The sequence below is a fragment of the Pinus tabuliformis genome, chromosome 2_1, assembly GCF_031772625.1.
Source record: "Pinus tabuliformis cultivar Carrire ecotype Pingquan chromosome 2_1, CPIR1, whole genome shotgun sequence".
NCBI classification, from domain to species: Eukaryota; Viridiplantae; Streptophyta; class Pinopsida; order Pinales; family Pinaceae; genus Pinus; species Pinus tabuliformis.
Window position 1 is genome coordinate 626,573,254 of NC_142299.1, and position 21,979 is coordinate 626,595,232.

Sequence of the window (21,979 nt, forward strand, 5' to 3'; positions counted from 1 at the left end):
CGAATGTACCCCATGATCTCAATAAAGTTGGTTTGTTAGCTATGGGCTCCTCAGATTCATTGGTATAGGTATAAGCAGGTCTAGGTCTTCCTTCAAGTGGGTAAATAGTTTGTGTGTAACCAAGGGAAGGAGGCGAAAGGTGCCTGTTGAGAGGGTTCTGGCAAAAGGGTAAAGGCATCCTCTTCTGTTGGACCTGGTGAGGCATCAATCTATTGTTGTCCTTGGTGATGAAAAGGCAGAAGGTTCCAGGGGTGAAAAGGTAAAGGTGTCTGTGGGACTAGAAGATGCTACCTTGTTAAAATGCATTGATTTGGACCGGATTTTCAATATCGTGATCAAAGGGGACTCTCGAATCCCCATTAATGTGTTGAAGGGAAAGGCTGAGCGTAGAGCTCAGAGTTTGAAAGTGGAATCAAAAACTGGAAGAGGCCCTTGCACTAGGAAGTGCGAAGCAAGGAGCAGGGGAGGGAAATTGATTTTGGTCTGGATTAATGCTTGTCGTGATTCTGAAGTAAAGACATAATATATTGAAATATCTTTCCAGTTTTACAAGTTTCGGGTTTCTAGGGTAAAATTTCTAGGTTAAATGTCTGTGTGCCACCAGATATTTTCTATTTTTATGCATAATTAGTTTGCAACAACTAAATGGATAGGTTTAAAACCTACATTTGGTATTAGAAAAATTTGGCTTCAAGGAGATGCTTTTGTGTCTAGGTGTTTTGGCCCATGCCTATGGAAACTCTTGTTACAATAAGAGATACGTGTTATCAATTTTTTTGGTGAAACAAAATGGAAAGCAATTCAAAGTTAAAGATCAAGAAATTTAATAGGAAGAGTTTTGAGCTATGGAAGTTTTTTTGGTGGAGAAGGATTAGTGGATCATTGTGTATCTAAGTATTGTGTTAATGGGGATGTCAACAAAATACTAGAGTAATTTAGATCAAAAGGAAAAGAGAAAAATGCAATTGTGTCTCTCAAATTCAACATTAATGAATGTTTCAGTGGAAACTACAATGAAGACATTGCAGAACAATTTATGGGATTTGAATTATTATTTGTAATAGGAAGAGTCCACATTGTCAAAGGGTGATAACCCTTGCACAAAGGCCTAAAGGGAAATGTCAAGAAAAAAAAAGTTGATAGGTTTTCTACCAATACGTGTTCATCAAGAGGTTTCTATTGAGTGAATTTATTAAGCATGGTTTTCACATTTTGGTAGTCTCATGACGCAAACCTTGTGGTCAATAGTAATGTAATTCTGATTAAGGAATTAAGGTTGTATTCTAATCCAATGTTAATGGATTGGGTATTTATATTGTATTGTAACATTGTAAAGACATATTATATTGAAATATATTTTCAACTTTACAAGTTTTGGGTTTCTAGGGTTAAATGTGTGTGTGCCATTGCATCTTTTCTATTTCTAATTATAATTAGTTTGCAACAACTAAAGGGATAGGGATAAAACCTACATTTGGTATTAGAACAATTTGGCTTCAAGGAGATGCATTTGTGTTTAAGGATGTTGGCTCAAGAGTATGGAAAATCTTGTTGCAATAAGAGATATGTGGTATCAATTTTTATGGTGAAGCAAAATGGAAACCAATTCAAAGATAAAGATCAAAAAATTTAATGGCCAGAGTGTTGAGCTATGGAAGCTCAATTTGGAAAAAAAATTGGTGGATAAATATTTATGGATCATTTGGGTTCCATGTACTACATAGACAGGGATGTCAAGAGAAGACCAAAGTAATTTAGATCAAAAGGAAAAGTTAAAAATTCAATTGCATCTCTTAGATTCGACATTAATGAATGTTCTAGTGAAATCTATAATGAATATTTTGTGGAACAAGTTATGGGTCTTGAATCATATATCTCCCTAGTGAAAAAATCATTCCTGTAGAAGAAGATATATAATCGAAGGATGAATAATGAAAACTTTTTGGCAAAGCATTGATATTAAAATTTTAAATCAAGATAAGTTTATTGGTTTTTCGTGTTCTTTGCAGGACTCATTTAATAGTCCAGTTATTGCCATAGGTAATAATTCAACTACTTCAATATTTGATCAAATAATATCATCTTTATTATTGGAGGAGATGAGATGGTAAAGAATGGAAAGTCAAAATGAGTATGCCTTATTTGTAAGAGGATGCCCCCGCGATGGAAATAAAAATAAGGTCTCGGGTGGGAAAGCTAAATCTAGAGGAAGATATAATTCTCTAGGAAAATTCATAAAGGTACGTTGGAGATGTCGAAAGGAAGGACATTAGAAGAAATAATGTAGATCCAAAAGTGTTGAGAAAGTGAATGGATCTAGTTATGCCCATTCTATGAAAGAAAAAACCTCCTTAGATAAAGGAGAGGATGTGTACTTGGCTTCTTCAAGCTTACATGTAGATCATGAGGCTTGTTTCTTTAAATTAGATGCATCTTTTTAGATGACTTCTTGATTGGATGAATTAGATGCATCTTTTGATATGACTCCTCATAGGTAGTGTTTTTGTGAGTATGAAATATATAGCGACAATGATATTTCCTAGTAGATGGCTTGACTTCTAGAAACATAGGATGAGGAAAATTCAAGTTAAAGTTCATGGATGGAAGGATTAAAACACTCCCTGTGTTATAAAAGCCTAGGATAGGCTATAAATTTGACTTATGTAAGAAATATAAGTGATACAAGTGTAGAAATAAAGTTTGAAAATGACCCTTTTTAAGATGGTTCAAGGAGAAATGGTAATCCTAAGGGGAGCTTAGATTGAAATTTTGTATACGCTGCTCGAAATTACTGTTAATGATGGATGCAATAGTTCCATTGTTCCTTACAGTGGATTTGATGAAGGAAAAGCCCCTACTATCTCTAGAGAAAGGACTATGTTGTGGCATCAAAGACTGGGATATTGAAAAGAACAATATTTGAATACTACATGGTAAAGGTATCGTTCAAGATATGTCTAATTTCACTTTGTATTTTTATTTATGTGAAAATTACTTATTTGAGAAGAATAATAGAGTAAGATTCTTCTTTGATTTTATAAGGGAAGTGGGAACAATTCCATCATTTGGTAAATATGTGTACTATGTGTCATTTATGGAATACATTTTGAGGAATAAATGGATTTATTTCCTTAAGAAAAAAAATTGAATTCCTTGACAAATTTAAAGAGTTAAGGTTGTTGTGGAAAATCGAATAGAGAAGAAAATCGAGGTGTTGAGGACACAAAATGGTGAGGAGTTATTTAGGAATGAGTTCCAATAACTCTATAAGTAGTGTAGTGCAAAAAGGAAAAATAATACACCATGTACTCCTCATTCGAATGGGGTTGGAGAAATAATTAACGTAGCGCTAATGGAAAAAGTAAGGAGCATGTTGTGTGGTGATGGGTTAGGACAAGAATTCTAGGTAGAGGTAGCTAGTATTATGTGTTTCCTAGTAAATATATCACCCTCATCGGTGTTGGATTACAGGACTCCACATGAGGTATGGGTTGGTAAGAAACCCTCTCTTAAATATCTCAGGATATTCAATTGTGATGTATATGATAAAATTCCAAACAAGAATATAAATAAACTAGATAATAAAGTTGAAAGTGTATCCTTATTAGATGTAAATATGGTCTAAAAGATTATAAGATTTAGAACCTAGAAACTAATATGTTGTGTATAGTCAAGATGTGATATTTAGAGAAATCAAAGATGTTGTTGAAGTCCTACCAAGGGAGAAAGAACCAAGAAAATAGAGTTTGAATTGAAGGTTGATGAATCTGACTCTATAGAAGAACAATGATTAGAAGAAGAATAACCTCATATCCATGTATTGAGGATATCAATTAGCAAAAGAAATAATCTAGAAAAGTACATTTTACCATATTTACATTCCAATTTTTCTTTGTTTATTAATGATAATGATCCTAGAAATATTAGGGAGGTTGTGAATTCATAGGATGGAAAATTGTGGAAAAAAGCTATGGTTGAAGAAATGGAACCCTTGGACAAGATGAGGCATGAGATATAGTGGAGTTTTTGGTCGAAATAAATCCCATTGGTAGAAAATGGGTGTTTAATAAGAAGTTAAATGCCAAAGGTAGAGTGGAGAAATACAAATCTTGGTTGGTAGCAAATTTTTATTCTCACGTAGAGGGAATTGAATTTGGTGGGATAATTTCTTCTATTGCCAAGGTAACTTATGTTATATTTCTTTTATTTATTGTTGTTGTTTTTTTTATTTTGAACTAGAATGGATGGGTGTGAAGAAAATATTCTTATATCAGGATCTAGAGGAATAAATCTACATGAAGTAGCTAGAAGGATTTGCAATGAAGGGAAAAAAAGAGTTGGTATGAAGGATAAACAATTCCTTGTATGGGTTAAAGTAATCACTGAGGTTGTGGTGCCAACATTTTGATACTTAAATATTTGGAATTAGCTTCAGAAGGAGAAAACTGGATAGTTATGTATATTTCAAATTAGTTGGTGATCATCTTATTTATTTGGTATTGTATGTGGATGATATGTTGTTGATTGGAAATAACAAGGAAATAATCTGGGATGTGAAAGATCACTTTTTCTCTAAATTTGAAAAGAATGATATTGGTGATAAAAATTTATTTTTTGTCATGAGAATTAAAATAGATCGGGAAAACATGAAACTGTAGTTAAGTAACGGGAAATATCTTGAGGCAATAATGTAAAGGTTTCATATGTAGAAATGTCAACCAATATAGGTACCTGTTCATGTATGTGTGATGTTATTTGCATATCAATGTCCAAATACATAAGAAGAATAAGAGGAAATTTCCCATGTTCCATATGTCATCACGGCTGGTAATTTTATATATGCAATGGTTTGTACTAGGCTAGACATTTCACATGCAGTGGAAGCATTAATAAGGTTTATATCAAAACTAGAGAAGGTGAAACGGGAAATAGTAAAGATAGTTTTTATGTATTTGAGTGGTACTATTGGTTATGTATTCTACTACTATGGAAGATCAAGGATGGATAGAGTATTGGACATATGTGGTTTGTTTTTGCAGATTGCACTAGAGATCTAGAGTGCAAAATTTCTCAAGTGCATATGTGTTTAACCTATTTGGAGGAGAAATTGGATGGATGAGCCTCATACGAGAGAGTGATATCCCTTGTATAGAGGTTAAAGGGGTCCATCAAGAGAAAATCATTTATATGTGTTTTATAGATAGGTTTTCATTTAGAGGTTTTTATCACGTGATTTTTCTCAACATGGTTTTAACCTTTTGGTGGTTTCACGAAACATGATTTTGTGGTTCATTGTAACATAATTTTTTTAAGAAACTATGGTTGTATTCCAATCCATGGTTAATGGTTTTGGGATTTATATTGTATTGTAATAAACCGCTAAAAATACTTTCTAGTTTCCCAATTGTGGATTTCTAGGGTAAAATATTTTTCTCAAAATCATGTGTGTGTGTGTGTGCGCGCGCACGTGCCATCACATTGTTTTATATTTTTATTATGAATGTATTTGTAACATTTAATTTTACATGGTTAAATCTACATCCCATGTGTTGAGCCCTACGTAGATTGTACAAGGAACTATGGTTCTTACATTATAAAAATAATTGTAGGAAACTTGTTAAACTAGGGATGTTTGATGGTTCATGATAGAGGTTATCATTTCCCTCTTTCTCCACATTCTACTACATCTCAATGTACCTTGTGGATAAATAAGTAAATGATAGCCTCTGGCATGTATATATATAAGAGAGAATAGATTGTAAACTTAAGAAAGAAGCCCTTAAAATCCAAATATACCAAAACATTCACCATGAACAACACAAAATATAAAGAGATGAACCCTTAGGGTAGGATGACATAATTAATTACTCTGTATGGAAGGAATCACTTCACAAGGCATACTTACTACAAGACAATACAATTCAAAACATCTCTAATACAATGATAATCATGTGCACTTATACTTTCTCACAACTATTACTAGAAGTCTATATCAACTACCCCTTATTCAAATAGTGACTTAGTCCATTATTATGGACTATAGTATATTCAATATTCTCGTATGTACCTCCCTAGGTGCCCATATTATCCTTCTAATGTACATTACACTTTATCTCACTTGGTGTGTTTTATCCTCGAAATATGAGAATAAATCATACAATATAACTTACTAACTAATGTAGTCAACTAGTTCCATGCATGAGCACTCATCCATCTGAGTGAAATGTTGTCATGGAGTAAAAATATGGCATTTCATCCTCAATATTGATTCAAACTTTTCCTTGCGATCCATGTCTTTTCAATGTTACTTTGATATCGCTATTCATTACTTTTCATCCTCCATACTAGTCTCCTTTTTTACTCCATGTTGATCCATAGTAAGTTTTTCAATGTTTATGACCCTTCCTTGATGGCTGTTGTCTATCCATGTGGTGTGAATGGAAATATATAACACCTTATCTATTAGTTCTTCTTTCTCTGATTCTTCAACTTTTGCTTCTTTGGTTTATTCTTCATTTTTATGCCCTTCCCAGGGATTCTGTTCATGTGCTTATGTAGGATCTTCTTCTGATCTTGGACTCTTCATCCGATGTCCAATTATGTATTGCAATGTGATTCCCTACAAGGAGTTATTCTGGTTCCCTCACAAGCCCTTATTTCTTAGTAAGAGAAATATACAATGTAATTATGCTTTTCTTGAGCCATAGCTTCAAAAACTTCTTTTGTATATCAATACTAATTTTACCAAAAGATTCCATATAAGTATATCGTAAAATAGCATCCATATCTATGACATGAAAATATAAATCCAACACATATTTATCAACAATAATATTCAAATATTTAAAAATTTGAATATTTTCATCCTCAACCTTTGTGCTTTGAATATTATTTATGGGGACTTGCAATCCCTTAATCAACATTAATGAAGTTATTCTTGCAATTGTGTTATTTAAAACAACGACCTTATTTTTTAAAATGCCTCTACATACCTTCAATTTGAAGTTCTCACGTGAAAATAAAGCTCCAACACTCTCGTTATCCTCCTTTACAACAAGAGATCACTTGTCTAAATTAATTTTCATATTTTGGATTTAAAATTTTTTCCATCTCTTCATGGTTAAGAAAATGCCACCATATAGCCACAACAATTCCTTAGAAACTTTGTATACATATTCTTCACTTAATTTTCCATACTAACTTCACTTCCCTTATGTATTTGTCATTACTAGGACCATCATAATAGCTATAAATCACCTCCTTGCAAAGATCCATAACTAGGGTTTTAAAGAAGATTCACACTGATAGTTGTCTGAATCAGTGCAGTCACATTCATTCATGTGCATGTTTAATTCTTCATCAAAGCATCCTAAAGAAGAACTTTCAGAGGATTCAAATGTTGAACAAAGTTGTCATTGTTGTATCTGTTCTCTAAATGATATGTTTGGACAATTATCAGATTTATGATTCTTAGAACCACATTTATAACATAGGATTGGCACCATGCCTTCTTTTTTTACTGTCCTTTTCTTCTTTGCAGCTTCAAATTATTTCTTTCCTCTTCTCTTAGATTCTTCTAATAAAGGACAACGACTAGAGGTATGTCTAGTTTGGCCACAGAGCCAACAAATCAATTTATTCCACTGATCTTTCTTATGTGTCTGTAGATGAATATCCTTGGGTTCATAGTAATGTGTTTTTGGCACATATCTATAGTATCCTTTCTTGGTCCCTTTTCTTTTCCTCTGTGGATATTTTCTGTATTCTTGTCTTTTTTCTTTCTTGGCCTTCTTTTTAGCTTTTCTTCTTTTTACTATGGGGTCATATATAGCAAGACCATACTTGTTACAGATGGATTTGTTGTCTGGTAATCTTGACATCTTCTGCAGAGATTTATTAACTTTCATACTAGTGCATAAACTTACCAGAACTTTTGTTATGATGTTGTATATTTCTCCCCAAGTAAAGGATTCAAAAGGCAACTGAAAAATATCTTTTTGTCTTAGATAATCTACAAATTTTGAAGGCAATGCTGCTAAGTAGATTTGTTTCCACAAGAGATTTTTGATATCTTTAACCTCATATATTCTCGGAATCCAGTCTATATGAAAATATTCATAATGAGACATTTTATTACATTTAATATTCATGAGAATTATCTCATGCTTATTGGAAAGTTCAAGTTCTCCTCCACACTAATGTTCTAAAATGAATGAAGTTAGTGCCCCAGTCATATTGCTTTATGGATCTCCATCAACATTATGAATGATATCTCCTGCTTCATCTTTCAAGATTTCATTTTCCATTTTTTCCACTATTGTTGGTGATGACTCTATTTCCCACCATCTCAACAAAGTTCCAGTAAATCAATGAAAAATAGATTTACAAGCTTCTATTTCATTTTTTCCCCTTAGGCACATGAGCTTGTATTCTGTAAACATAATATCTATCATTTTTCGAATCTGAGCAACACTCAGATTGTCAATATTCCATTCTCTGTGTGATTTAGGATGGAAGTTATTTGTTTCTGGAAGTTTCCCTTTTCCATTGAGATCATGTACTGGATCCTGATATATTGACTTTGGAGAGGCTCATAGATAGGGAACAGATATGGTTCTGAGCTTTTAGGTTGCTCTACTTCCTTAAATAGTGAGGATATAGTCATTGTCTCAGGTTTTTCTTTGGCCATTTCTTTAGGGAAGAGAGAAGGAAATCTATCAATAGGCTTAACAGGATGTTGAATATTTACAGATCTCTTGAATAGAGAAAAAATAGGAATCGGTTTGTCTTTGGGGCCTATATGAAGTTTATCAAAATTTTCAGACAGCTCTTCAATAGATTCCTGAGCAGATTATTTTCCCATATCTAATTTCCTTTCAACATCTTCTATCCTTGTTAAGGATTCTTTAAAAAAACCTTTCAATACAATAGTGGAATAGTTCACATCATTCAGAGTTCTGTTAACACTATTTATAGAGACTTGTATAGTGTCAAAATCTTTTTTAACTTCAATAGACTTTGCACAATTCATTTCTAGCCCTTTAACTGTTGTATTTGTCTAGTTTATCTATTCACTGGCTTTCTGTATCCTACCATTAATGCTAAGGGCATTGTCATCTTTTATGACTAGTGGAATGGCTTTAGCACTGTTCTTTGCTTCTCCTAATACAATACCTTTATAAGGAGGGAAGGTGGTAGGAGTTTCAATTTTACTACCATCTATGGTAGTCCAAGAATGTTTTACTGAGGATGATTGAACATCTACCATTTGTACATCCATACTTTCTTGCTTCCTCTTCCATTCATAAAAGGACAACCAGACATTGTTCTTCTGCATGTATGTTTTCCATTCATGGGATAATCTGATTTTTTCTGGGTATGGAGTGGTAAGGTCAAAACTTTCAGCATCAGGATAAGTGTATAAATCCCAATTAAGCATATTTTTCATCCATTGACTATAAATTGTATGCTTCCTACATCCTTCCATGACTGAAAATAACTTGTGCATTTATGGTTTTGACGGATTTTTACAATCAAAAGGCACAAAGTTGTCAAATCTAGATTGAGGGATTATTTCATCAAGTTGTTCCAGATATCCTAGACCATAGCGAGGCATACTAGTAGGACGCATTTTGCTAAACATGTCTTTGAGGTGGGGATCTTCATTTTCCAAAGATGGAAGCTCATGAATCATTAATACATGATCAATATCATGAGGGAAAGGTATTTCAAAACACTTAGGATTTGGATACAGAGTGACAAAAGTTGTAGGAGGAGATACTCCTATCCTTGGATGGTGGTTCTGATGTATGAAAGAATCAGCAAGGCTACTGAGATTTATCTTTTGATTACAGCATGGGCAAATGACTTGCAGGGATGAAAAATTTACAATTTGTGCATATTCAAATAGATCTATATGATCGCAATTTACAGATGGTGTAAAAGAACTGGAAGTATATATTACTTGTGGATCAATATACATGGATGATGCTTTGCAAGCTAAATCGATTCTTCTGCAATTTATTGTAGATATTATAGGAAATGATACTACAGTAGATGATGGTCCTTCTTGTATATCAACAGAAGTAATCTTTTGCAATGTTGGAGGTTTTGGGTTATCAACAACCCAATGTTCTGGGAAACTTAAGTCCTCCCATTTAATAATCTGATGTTCTATCTTTTGATTCTGGGTATCTGTTAGAACAACCACACTAGATTTGGATTCTTTGCTGGGAGCATGGAGAACTGCAAGATAGAGGGTATTTGTGTGTCTAAAACAACCACGAGTTTGAATGGCAATATTATTTCTCTTTTTCTTCATATCAAACCCTATTCTTTGAATTTGTAGTTATAAAATATCCTTGATGTGCTCGTCAAATGTATATATAGAAAAGCTAGGATAGCAATCAAAGTATATTGGTCCATTTGATAATGGAGCAACCATTCCTCCTATCAATGAATCTGAATACTTGTTATGTGTCAGATCTCTGACTGTGACAAGAACAAAAGTATTCAGTCCTCTATGGACTAAGGGATTGATCCCTACCCTTATGCACCCTAGATGCAAATATTTGGTTCCCAGTCTTTTGGCTTCAGCCTGAAGTTTCTTAGTGTCAAGAAGAGAAAGTGTTTGTACAAAATCTGAGTTCTTGTATTTGACTAATACTTTCTTTGATAGATATTCTAGTTACAGCTTTAAGATGAAACATAGATAAGTCAGCATATACTTTTGACAAGGATATACTGGGCAGACACCACTTAGGTGCAGGCTGACTTTCAAAATATTCAAGTTCTGCAGAATTTATAACCCTTTTAGATGATGAAGAAAACATATCTCTTAATGGGTTTTCTTCAGCTTTTTCTTCAACTTCAAGCTCTCTGAAAGAGACTGATCTTCTAGAATTATCCATTTTAGAGACTTACAGATTTTGAATACTAACTGTAATGAATCAGACGTTACTGGCTCTGATACCAATTTGCTGCAGGGGCTTTAGATGTGAAGCTTGCTCTCGTTGAGTCTCTTCTTTGTGATCAATACATGAACCCATACACGAACCTTTGGAATTTCACACTCTAGCATTCGGGGCTTCAGACATGAAGCTTACTCTCGTTGAGTCTCTTCTTTGTGTTCAATACACGAACCTTTACACGAACTCGTACACGAACCTTTGGACATTCACACTCTACTGTCCTTCACAGGGTCTCCTACCTTTAACGGATTAGTGTTGCTCAAACCTCGGCGAACCTTAAGTGAACCTCTTGTCTCACAGATACTACCTCAACAGATAGTTTTATCACATGAAAAAGAAAAATGTACTCAAACGGAATGTATCATGCTTAGAAAATGGATACTCATATATTTATGTAAAAGTTTCTTTACAAATTTAGAGAGAATTTCTGAAGCTCCTTTCCAGAGATAGACTGTTTAGGCATTTATCAGATGTTGCGACTTGTCAAGCAAGAAGCTATCTGAAGGCTTCCTGGCCTTTCACAGACTCTATCTTAGAACTTGAATTCTTCTGAGAACATACAAACTTCAAAAACCTAAGAATCTGGCCACTTTAGGTTCTCACCAGAGCTCTCACTCTGATGCGCAGGCTTCTTAGATCTGAATCTAAAGAGATGGAAGCAAGAACTTCCTCCTTGGACTCAAAACCTCAAAAAAAATAACCAAAATCACACTCACAATCTGAATGCCTAGAATGAGCCTTTCTCCTTCCTTATATAGGAAAATGAGGGGACAAACATTTGATAGTCAGGCAGAAAAATTCAATACTATGTTTTATCAGTCGAAGAGATGTGGCTCAAAGCTCACCAAAAGTTGGAGAAGTGCTCCAAGTCTCATGACTGAAGAATCTTCGTATTAAGTTACACTATGGAAGATTTGAACAAATCCCATGAAAAACATGGTATTATAAATAACTTTTACATAGTGGATACTTTTAAACAAAAAAGCCCATGAGAAAACTGGTCACATTCAGTCTTTTGACTAGACATCATTATTACACTGTGGAAGCTTTAAAGACAACCCCACGAGAACCATTAATGAAAAATAATGCACTTTTACATTAATGCAAATTTAAATATGATCACATAAGATTGACAACTCACCTAACATTTGCTATATTATTATGTCTTTTCTCAGTCGGGTTTAATTCGATGCAATCGTTGTCAAGATTCTATCTATATGTAATTGTGTGACCTTTAAAGCTATACGAGCTGATATTTAATTTAATAGAAAGTTTTATATTGATTTATGATTTTTGTTTTTATATAAAAATTAATTATAATAACTATTTTATTAAAATTTAATTGTATAAAATTAATTTGTATTATTAATATTATAACTCAGTGTTGGTGGAATGGAGTGGAATGTGTTTGTTTATAACTTATTTATAGTTACTAAATATAAAGAGTTTTAACATTGATTTATAAATGATTTATTAGATTAATTGAATATGTTGTCTCATTATTTTATTTCTATATAAAATTAATTTTTTTAATTTAATAATTATATAAAATTAATTTATAAATATTATTATTAATGTTTTAGTGTTAATTATTAATGTTGTTGTTATTATTATTATTTAATATGATTTATGGATTTTAGAGATTGGTAATTGACATATTTATGAAATATTTGCATTATGTAGAGTTATTTAAAGGGATTATCTTTTATCAATTCAATTATGAAATCTAACTCTCATAGTGTTGAGAGAATTGAACTCGGAAGTTCTCAATAATAAAGATACTTTAACGACAAATACTTGATCAATTAAACTAATTTATTTATTATTTATTCATAAATTAATTTTATAAATGATAATAATTTAATAAATTTAAATCTAAAATTAATTAAAAAGTATGAGTGTGGATGTACTATTTTTAATAATGCCCTATTATAAATTAATTGAATATATTGTTTTCTAATTTATTTTTTATATATTTGAAAATTAATTTTAATTTTTTTATTTATTATTATATATTTATAATATTCAGGGAGCACAAGGAATATTGCTATGGATGTTTTATGATGTATTATTAAAATTTAGATTATCTAGATTAATTTATTTTTTTAGTTATTTGTGATCTTTTAGGTTTGATCTATGGCTTGAGAAACCGCGATTTAGAAGCATCTAATCTATCAAAGTTATCAAGTGATTGCACTCTTCCTGGGCCACACCAATCTAAATTGATTGGAGTTTTTAGCATGTCTCCTCCCCTAGCACAAGCACAACCACTCCCATAAATTTTTATCCTAAATGACCTCCCATAAAGTTTTATCCTAAATCACCTTGCTAATGAGACCCATCCTCAACTATTTATTCTAATAAAACTTAACTATTAATTAAAAATTACAATTTAATAACTTTCTTAAAATTAATTTACAAATATTATTTTTAATATTTAATAATATATTATTAAAATTACATTTCCACATTAAATAATGGAGTCGTCTAACAAGGCGAAGGAATTGCCCGGATGGCCAAAAGTGGCCGGAATCCAAGCAAAAGAATTTCAAAAAATCTTGTAGACACAGTGTTTGAATTGATGGTGGAAATGGATTGAGCACCATCAAAAACATTTAGGACACCTAAAAATTTGAAGTTTAACAATCATAACTTGGATTTACAAAAATCCTTGCCAGATTTTCTCTAAATATAACTGGAATTTCCATAACTTTATGGGTAATTTGTCCAACTAGTTAAGCTATGGCTTAAATAATATACTTATTTGATAATTGATTTTTTTATCAAAACAAATATTATTATTATCTCACTAACTATTTATACAAAATTAGTTCACAAATATGGATAGAAATATTCCCCTTCCTTATGATTTAAACAAATAATTTAATGTACCTGATTCAAATAAACAAAATGGCTCATGCCTCATCTTATTCATGCCTCATCTTATTCTTTGATGCGCTCGAAAAACATAAACCAACAAGCTAAAGCCACATAGTTAGTCCTTAAGTTGATAAAGAAATTAAAATTAATGTTTCGGAAGAAAATTTGGTAAGATAAGTTAAATTATTTTTTGTATTTTTATATATAAATAAAATTTATGCAAAATAGATCATTCAAATCCATATATATATATATATATATATATATATATTATTGAATTAGTGTTAGATACGTAAAGTAATCATGTAACAAGTTTATACGATAAGTGTGCTATGAGAGGTTGATTTATGATCTCTAACCTATCTAATTATCGTGCTAAAATACAATTAGGTCATTCGAAATACATGGAAAGAAAACAACATTTTTATTTACAATGACAAATAAAATATGTGTATGTATTTTCTATTTTAAAATGCCAAATGAGAGAACTAAATATATTTTCTTTTCCTTAATGTTTATAGTCTTTTGGTAATAAAAATATTTAATTTATTGTGTCACGCATTCATAGATGTGAAACATCATGTAGATAAGTGGCACATAAACATTAGCATGCAATACAGATGCATTTCATTTTTCTATAATACTATTTGTTGAAATGGTGAATTATGAATAAATAAACTATACGAAGCTTACAAAGCTTGAAGATGGATAACATCGAATGATAGATGTTGATCATCATGTAGTTAGGTCGTGCATGGTCATTACGATAATAAGTGTATATCCCATTCTCTTTTCAAAATGTTTGTTGTAATGACAAATGATGAACAATTGGGCTATATCAACAATGGAAAATAAAGCATGATTAGATTATACTGAGCTCTCAATATGAGAAGATGGACAACCCTCTAGTGTTCTCCCAATGACATCTTCACTAAATCTAGAACAATTATAAATGAAACATTTGTACATTTGTGGTTTATTGAAGCACCACACCATAAACAAGACATCCGCTACTAGCACCTAAATTTGCTAAATGATTATAGAAGAACATTGACCATAGTTTACAAAATGATTTTGATAGCAACTCACCACATCCCTTGCAAACTCATATCATCTCTCACTAGGTGTTGTAGCATCTTAGATGTTAAATTTGCTAGCTATATGTAACATATTGAGCCCATTTTGACCATGATCCTAGAGAGATTATGGAACTACCATTATTGTTGAGATTAACATGTGCTTGGATTTGTGGATTGGATGCCAAAAAATGTTTCTATTTACTTTCTGATAGCATATCAATAATGGATTACAATACGAAGGTAGACAAGCATGGTTCTTAATACACTAGATAAAATTGAATATTGATTAGTACAATGGAAAATTGGGGGTTATAAATTATAATAAATTTTTACATGAAATTCCTATGTCAAGTTTAGGTCAATCTCCTTATTTATACATGGAGGGATGATAACCCCAATATTTAGTAGACATTGCACTCCATGCACATGGTATCACTGATCCATCACCCATTTGGTGTAATGGTGGATAGAGATAATGAATCTTGGTTATCCAAGTGGGTGGCTTGCATCATATCATGAAGGGATGCAATGGGAAAATGAGGGGAAGCGGAAAAGGTGGATCTCTACTAAAGTATTATGTTCACTAAATACAGAAGAAGGCCTTTCTTGACCTAATTGGTTATGGGACAAGCTATACTCAACTCAACTTAGAGCTTGTTCATCATTCATCAATGGGCATCATACTTCTCAATCTGTGCCCTCTACTTTTGAGTGTGCTTTAGCTTATTCAAGTGGACTTCAATGACATCTTAACCCTAACATATTTGGTAGTACTACTTTGTTTGTAGAAATGCCTAAATATTTTATTTGTATTTGAAATATTTTATTTATATTGTCTTTGAGGACATGGTGAAAAAGAAGAATAAATACCCATGGGAGTTATGTTTTCTTGTTTACTCACTACTATAGATTTTGACATGTCAAAAAGCTAAGAGGACATGTCTTAATATTCCATGTGTGGAGTCCTCATGCAAGAGATTCATTAAATTGGATTTGAGTTAAGGATATTGAAGTGGACATTGATGTTAAAGTAGTGGCAATAGTTGTAAAGTGATGAATAGTTCTTATCTTCTAGATGTCAAAAGATGAAAGCTTTGAAAGCAAGCACGGAAGCTAGGTGTGAAGTGCCTAGTAAAGACTAGTAATAAGGTCAAATGTGGGTTTCAATATCCATATTTGGACCACATACTTTGAGGTGTAATGCAAGACTATGTGTTCAGAGTTATATGTCTACTATGCTATAAAAAGAAAGCAACAACCATGGAAAGTCACCAAAAAAAATAACCATGGAAAGTCACCAACAAAGATACAGATGATAAGAACAAAGATATAGATGATAAGAGTAAAGATAGAGGTGGCAAACAATTATAAGGCCAAAATTTGTTCATATAATAGACATGGATATGTGAAAGGACAGCCCACCATCATCACAATTTTAAGTAAAAAAAAAAAATCCAAACAACTACCATCACCGCTTTTCCATTTCCTAAATATATCAATTACATATTAAATATAAAAATAAATATTTCAAACCTTAAGAGAGTACAACATGAGGAAGTTTGCGAATGTATAATAGAATCCTTCGTAAAGTGGAACATAGGCTAGGCACTGTCATCTCAAAAAGGTTGCGCATCCACGTCCACATCACCAAAATTACGACCACTCCTTTACTTTAGCGTGATAATAAACACATTTGTAAAATAAAATATATTTATATATACCAATCGACACCCTTACCAAATTGGCATGGTTGATTACAGAGATAAAAATTTCTACTAGGCAAGATTGTGATTCTCGTGCGTGCAACATACGATGAAACAAACAGCGATCAAAATTGATCTTACAATCAAAATAACTATCGAGTATGGCTGCAGGTCAACAGAGAATGAAAAAATTGTAGATCCAGAGGAAAGCATTCCATCACTAGGTTCACTTTAATCTAACAATATGATTGAATCTGATCCATGTGTGGAGAGAAATTATACGACCATCTTATCCGAAAGTACTTTCTATTTATATGGTCGATCTGTCATAGGTATGCATGGTATTTCTCCTTAGCACTGCGGAAGATCTACAGGTGGGGACTCGATACTCAAAAAAGCGCTAGGTCCATTGTTAACCACAAAAACCATGGCCAATCCCCATGTTATGTGCACGTCCAAGTGGCAGTGCATCACCCAAGCGCCTGCAATACATAATGACCAGTATCAAGTTATCAGGGAATCAAGGATATAAGAGACCACATAAAAAAAATAGTGTAGTTTTATGCATACCAGGATTGTCAGCAACGAATCTTATTGCAGCCCAGCCATTGACTGGAACGTTCACAGTGTTGCGCATAGGAGGATCCACCAGGTTGAACTTCTGAGGATCTGTTTGTGCATTATAATTACCAAACCCTGCTCCCACGATGTAAAAGTCATAACCATGGAGATGGATAGGATGGCTTTCACCCGCAAATATATTTGTTCCCTGAAGAATTACTTGCACCGTCGTGTTATATTTAAGAACTTTCACTCTTGTGCCTTTCACTGGGGACCACAGACCTCTGCTTACGCTCTGTGCAGTATAATCAAATTGCACGAGAGGGTTGTCGGGGAAGTCCCCAGAGAACACTCCTTTCATGCCAAAATGCTGAGCTTGAAGGATTGAAGAAGTCGTTGGGAGGACAAAGGATACGTTATTCATACTCGCCGCAAATCTTGATCCGTTGGGACCTCCACAAGACTGTCCTGGACAGTTGATCAATCCTAGACCGACGGTGTAGAAGAGATTTTCTTCCACACTCTGTGGAACGAAGACCGGGTGGTCCGGTGAGGCCAAGCTTCTGAGAGCATTGGCGAACTTAGTGGCAGTCTGGGTGTCGTTATAAGCTGGAAGATTAGGCACAGTTGGGACTGATGTACTGCTAGAACTTCCCTCGTATTCTAAAATGGCGACGGTTGTCGTGTTATCGAAGGGAACTCCTTGGCCACTGGAATATGCTCGAGCAGCCATGTAATATCTACCTGTAGATTGATCAGCGGTGACAAGCACGTCTGTTGTCTGTCCCGGGCCTAGCATAAGAAAATTCGTCTGAAAAGGCTTCGTATACAAAGCATCCACAGCCACGACTGTCATTGTGTGGCTACCTACCGTGAAGAATAAGTCGGTATTGAGTGCAGCATTGATCACCCGTAGAAGCGTGGTTTCCCCACTCTTCACCGAGACGCGAATGGTATCTGCATCCATGGTTTTCCATTATCCCAGGTCTCTAGAGGAAACGAATTAATTTTCCATTCAATTCAGTAATAGTAGAGGAATTTCAGTCTAGAAGATGGATAGAAATGTACCTGAACTTGAACATTGGTATAGGTCTCCTGGCTGTCCATTGATAGTAAACGCATCTGAAACGTTGGGGGCAGCTCCTGTTTGGGTTGCTTGCTTCACAACATCCATAGGATTCCTATTCCACCATTCTCCTGTAAGTGCAAACAGGGCCTGGCATTAAAATCAAGCACAATTGAATATTGTCAACTGAAGATTAAAAAATTAGAACCAGTGGCAGTATACCTAGAAGAATGGGAACCTCGCCATTGGGTGTGGGAAAGGGATAAGTAGCACCCGGGCTTGGGGAGATGATCAAGGCTCCATAGACAGTAGCTCGAAGCCATGAACTGTGGGCATGCCACCATAGAGTCCCTTCTTGACCAGTGATGGTGAATCTATATGTGTAACTCCCCCCTGGGCGAATGGGGCATTGGGTTATAAATTCAGGCCCATCGGACCACCCAGTGCGGAATTGGCGCACTCCGTGCCTGCAAATACAATATAATCACTTTCTCTCATTATCTGTAATTAAAACTGTAAAATGCATCTATACGCACTTACCATGACATTACTCTGAGTAAAATACATTAATATATAAATCTTGTTCTCTCTGATTGAGACATACCAGTGAATTGTAGCGTTATATTGGGCGTTGTTGTACACTTTGATCATAAGAGTGTCCCCGTTGGTGACATGGAGAGTTGGACCTGGAAACTGACCGTTAACGGTGATTATATTGTGCGTCCCACATAGTCTCTTAACAGATGTCGATTGAAGCTGAATGTTCAGTAAACCACCTCCACATCAGTTTAATGATCTAATAATTGTATTTAATAGAAATAAAAAATTCTTAAAACTACATAGAAAAGTTTGAAAAACTTTTCAAATTCGTACTTGAATCTAGATTAGACATTCAAAGAGTCCAACTGAGAAAATATATAAAGAAGACGTACAACGAATGTCTCAGTGAGTAGCTTCGCGGAGGCCATAGCAGTCAACAACGTCAGCCATATGGCCATCAAAACGAACCTGGCCTCAAATAAGCGTGCAGGTACATGTTGATTAAACACTTCCATTACAATTTGATTCACTTCGCCACTAGGTATATCCAATACCAGAACAGGGACCAAATGGAATACTTTTATACTGCACTATTTCGACTTCAGCTTCAAACTCCAGAAAGTATATATGGGCCGTGACTGATTTGAGAGAACAAAATAGACATGGATTACGAAAGTAAGGAAATTAATTATTTATATAACCCAATTACCAATTGCAATCAGTTTAGTGATTAGTCTACGTCGAAGTTGTTAGAGGTTGTTAGAAAAGGTTGAAGTTGGTAAAGTTAGGCATTGATTTGAGTTTCAGAATGATCAAGGTACATAGTACTTGTTGAAAGACAAAAATACAAACTGTATTTAGACGCTGACTCGAGCACAGGTGATAACCAAACATTGGAACAGCACCCAAGCAACTTATGCAAGGATAATACGTTTTTCAAGCGTCTGATGGCGCCCTTAAGGTCTAGTATTATTATTATTGAAAGAGATTGTAACTTCCATAATAGTAACTGTATCAGTGTCTCCTCTTCATCATGTACAGAGGACAAACAACAACGAAACATCTTAATCATGATTGCTAGGCTTGAAACAAATGTTAAAGTTTTGACAAATAAGCCAGGCTACATTGCGATTCTTCCCCCGCATTTTCCTTTGCGTTGAAATGTAGGCATCATTCAGTCGACATTGTTTGTCAGTTCAAGAGTTAATCGAGATACCTCATCAATTTAACCTTGATTTTTTTTGTCGGTTTCCAATCTTTTGTGTGAAAGGAACTTGCTTGTGGCTGAAGACTTTAGACTTTCGCTTACGCTATGGATTGGGAAAGATTCGTTATAGTTTCAAGCATTCACGCTTTATGTTTGCCTTTATGTTATTGCAAGCTGAAGCGCGATTTCTTGCAAATGCTTGTTCTACAAGATATCGATAAGATGTTTCACCTGCTGTCTCTCATTATTATTGCAACTCATTTCAAGCATTGTTGCTGAAACCCATAATTATTAATTACCACTGATCTCAAGCAATTTCATTACAGCGGCTGAAACCCATTATTATTACAGCTGATTTCACGCATTACCACTACAGCCACCAATGTTTTGGAAATTTGTGAGTCTACTAGCTTTCTCCAAACGCCTCCTTTCAGGTGCCATTAAATAACTCTTGAATGTAATATTCTCTTCTATATATGGAAATCCACGAATATATTTTTATAATTACATTTATATGGTTTACTTTTTGTTTGAAAATTTAGAAATACATAGGCTACGGAAGAAATTTGCACCAACTAGTAACCATCGTCTGTTGTTCCTTTTTATTACACGTACTTGATTGGAGACTTAATGGATTCTCCCCCAACACACATATATATAGATATACAAAATATCTTCTCATTTAATGGAAAGCTCTATAATCGGTACAGAAGTAATTGAACCGGGAACCTAATTGCATTGCATCCCACATGCGAATTTAAGGAAAATATTAAGAAAGCGTTGAAACATTAAGTTACTGCAAATAATCCTCACTTTGGAAAAACTCGCTGCAAACATTTAGATGCTGAATACTCAACTGCTCCAGTTAGGAAAAGTTGCTGGCCATAGACAAAGCCTATTAAATTTAAAAGTCAAAGCATGAGTATGATAACCGGAGTTGATCTGATTAATATATGACAGCTGCACATCTAACATGAGGTATATTTTGACGTTTCCACAACAAAGGGCCTTGTAGAGACAGTCTTAAGCTGCAAAGGGGATCAGGATCCATAACGGCATCTTGGAAAAACATAGGATTTGAGGATGTTCCTTTATTCGCTTAAATTTGTTACATTACAAACACTTTCACCAAGACAAAGTATTAAGGAGTGGGTAAATGTCATTTAAATGTTATGATGGGTTTTCTATCACATATTGAATAGTGACAAATATGAAATTGTTGACATTATGCTTTTCGACAAAATTGAAGTTGATCCCCACCAAAAAATGGTTGTAAGGTAACTACCGTGAGCTACAACTAATGGAAACAAAAATTAGCGAGTTGAAAAAATTAGCTACATAAGGAAATAAAAAGCTAAGATTTATAAAGTACCACATTATCTAAAGTAGAAAGCAATAAACACAAGAGGGGGATAGAAAATTGACATATCCGAAAGCTATGGGAACCAAACTAATATAAATAGGAGGGCCTTTACCCTTTATTATGAGGCTAAGATTTTGTCATAATAGGGTTTTAAGTTGAGTATGTATTATATTCTTTGTACAACTAGCTCCACGCACTATCTATTCCATTAAGCACAGAGGGGGGTCACAACAGGGGAAACACCCCCTTTATGTCGGGGGTTGTAGGGGCAGAGCACCCACTATCGAGGGGTGATAGACCTTGTATAGAGGCCTAAATGGGCCCGTAAAGTGAAATCATTTCATAAAGAGGTTTTTATCGAACCTGACATGGCTTTCACTTTTTGGTAGTCTCATGGCACACAATTATGTGGTCAACAATAATGTAATTCAAATTAAGGAACTATATTTGTATTCTAATCCAAGGTTTGTGGATTGGGGATTTATACTGTATTATAACATTGTAAAGACATAATACATTGAAAAATCTTTCTAGTTTTATGATTTTTAGGTTTACAGGTTAAACTCTTTGGGTTAAATATGTGTGTGACATTGCATCTTTTCTATTTGTA

General features: G+C 33.9%; 1 protein-coding gene across 1 annotated transcript; it reads right to left on the reverse strand.

Annotated features, from left to right (window-relative positions):
• Positions 1-16,672: 16,672 nt before the first annotated feature.
• LOC149202097 (laccase-12-like) lies at positions 16,673-19,415 on the reverse strand. The gene is made up of 6 exons (XM_089399891.1): positions 19,192-19,415; positions 18,864-19,015; positions 18,482-18,726; positions 18,262-18,390; positions 17,203-18,150; positions 16,673-17,114 (listed from the first exon to the last, which is right to left on the reverse strand). Exons 1-6 carry the CDS (start codon positions 19,312-19,314, stop codon positions 16,984-16,986), a joined length of 1,728 nt encoding a protein of 575 aa, XP_089256017.1. The 5' UTR covers positions 19,315-19,415; the 3' UTR covers positions 16,673-16,983.
• Between the last annotated feature and the right edge of the window lie 2,564 nt (positions 19,416-21,979).

Bases quoted from the DNA above. Each gene is read 5' to 3' on its own strand.
- LOC149202097 (XM_089399891.1), bottom strand. From the start codon at position 19,314: ATGGAAGTGTTTAATCAACATGTACCTGCACGCTTATTTGAGGCCAGG. The intron at 18,151-18,261 runs GTACATTTCTAT...CCATGGATGCAG, and splicing joins ATACCAATGTTCAAGTTCAG to ATACCATTCGCGTCTCGGTG. The intron at 17,115-17,202 runs GTATGCATAAAA...TATGTATTGCAG, and splicing joins ATTCGTTGCTGACAATCCTG to GCGCTTGGGTGATGCACTGC.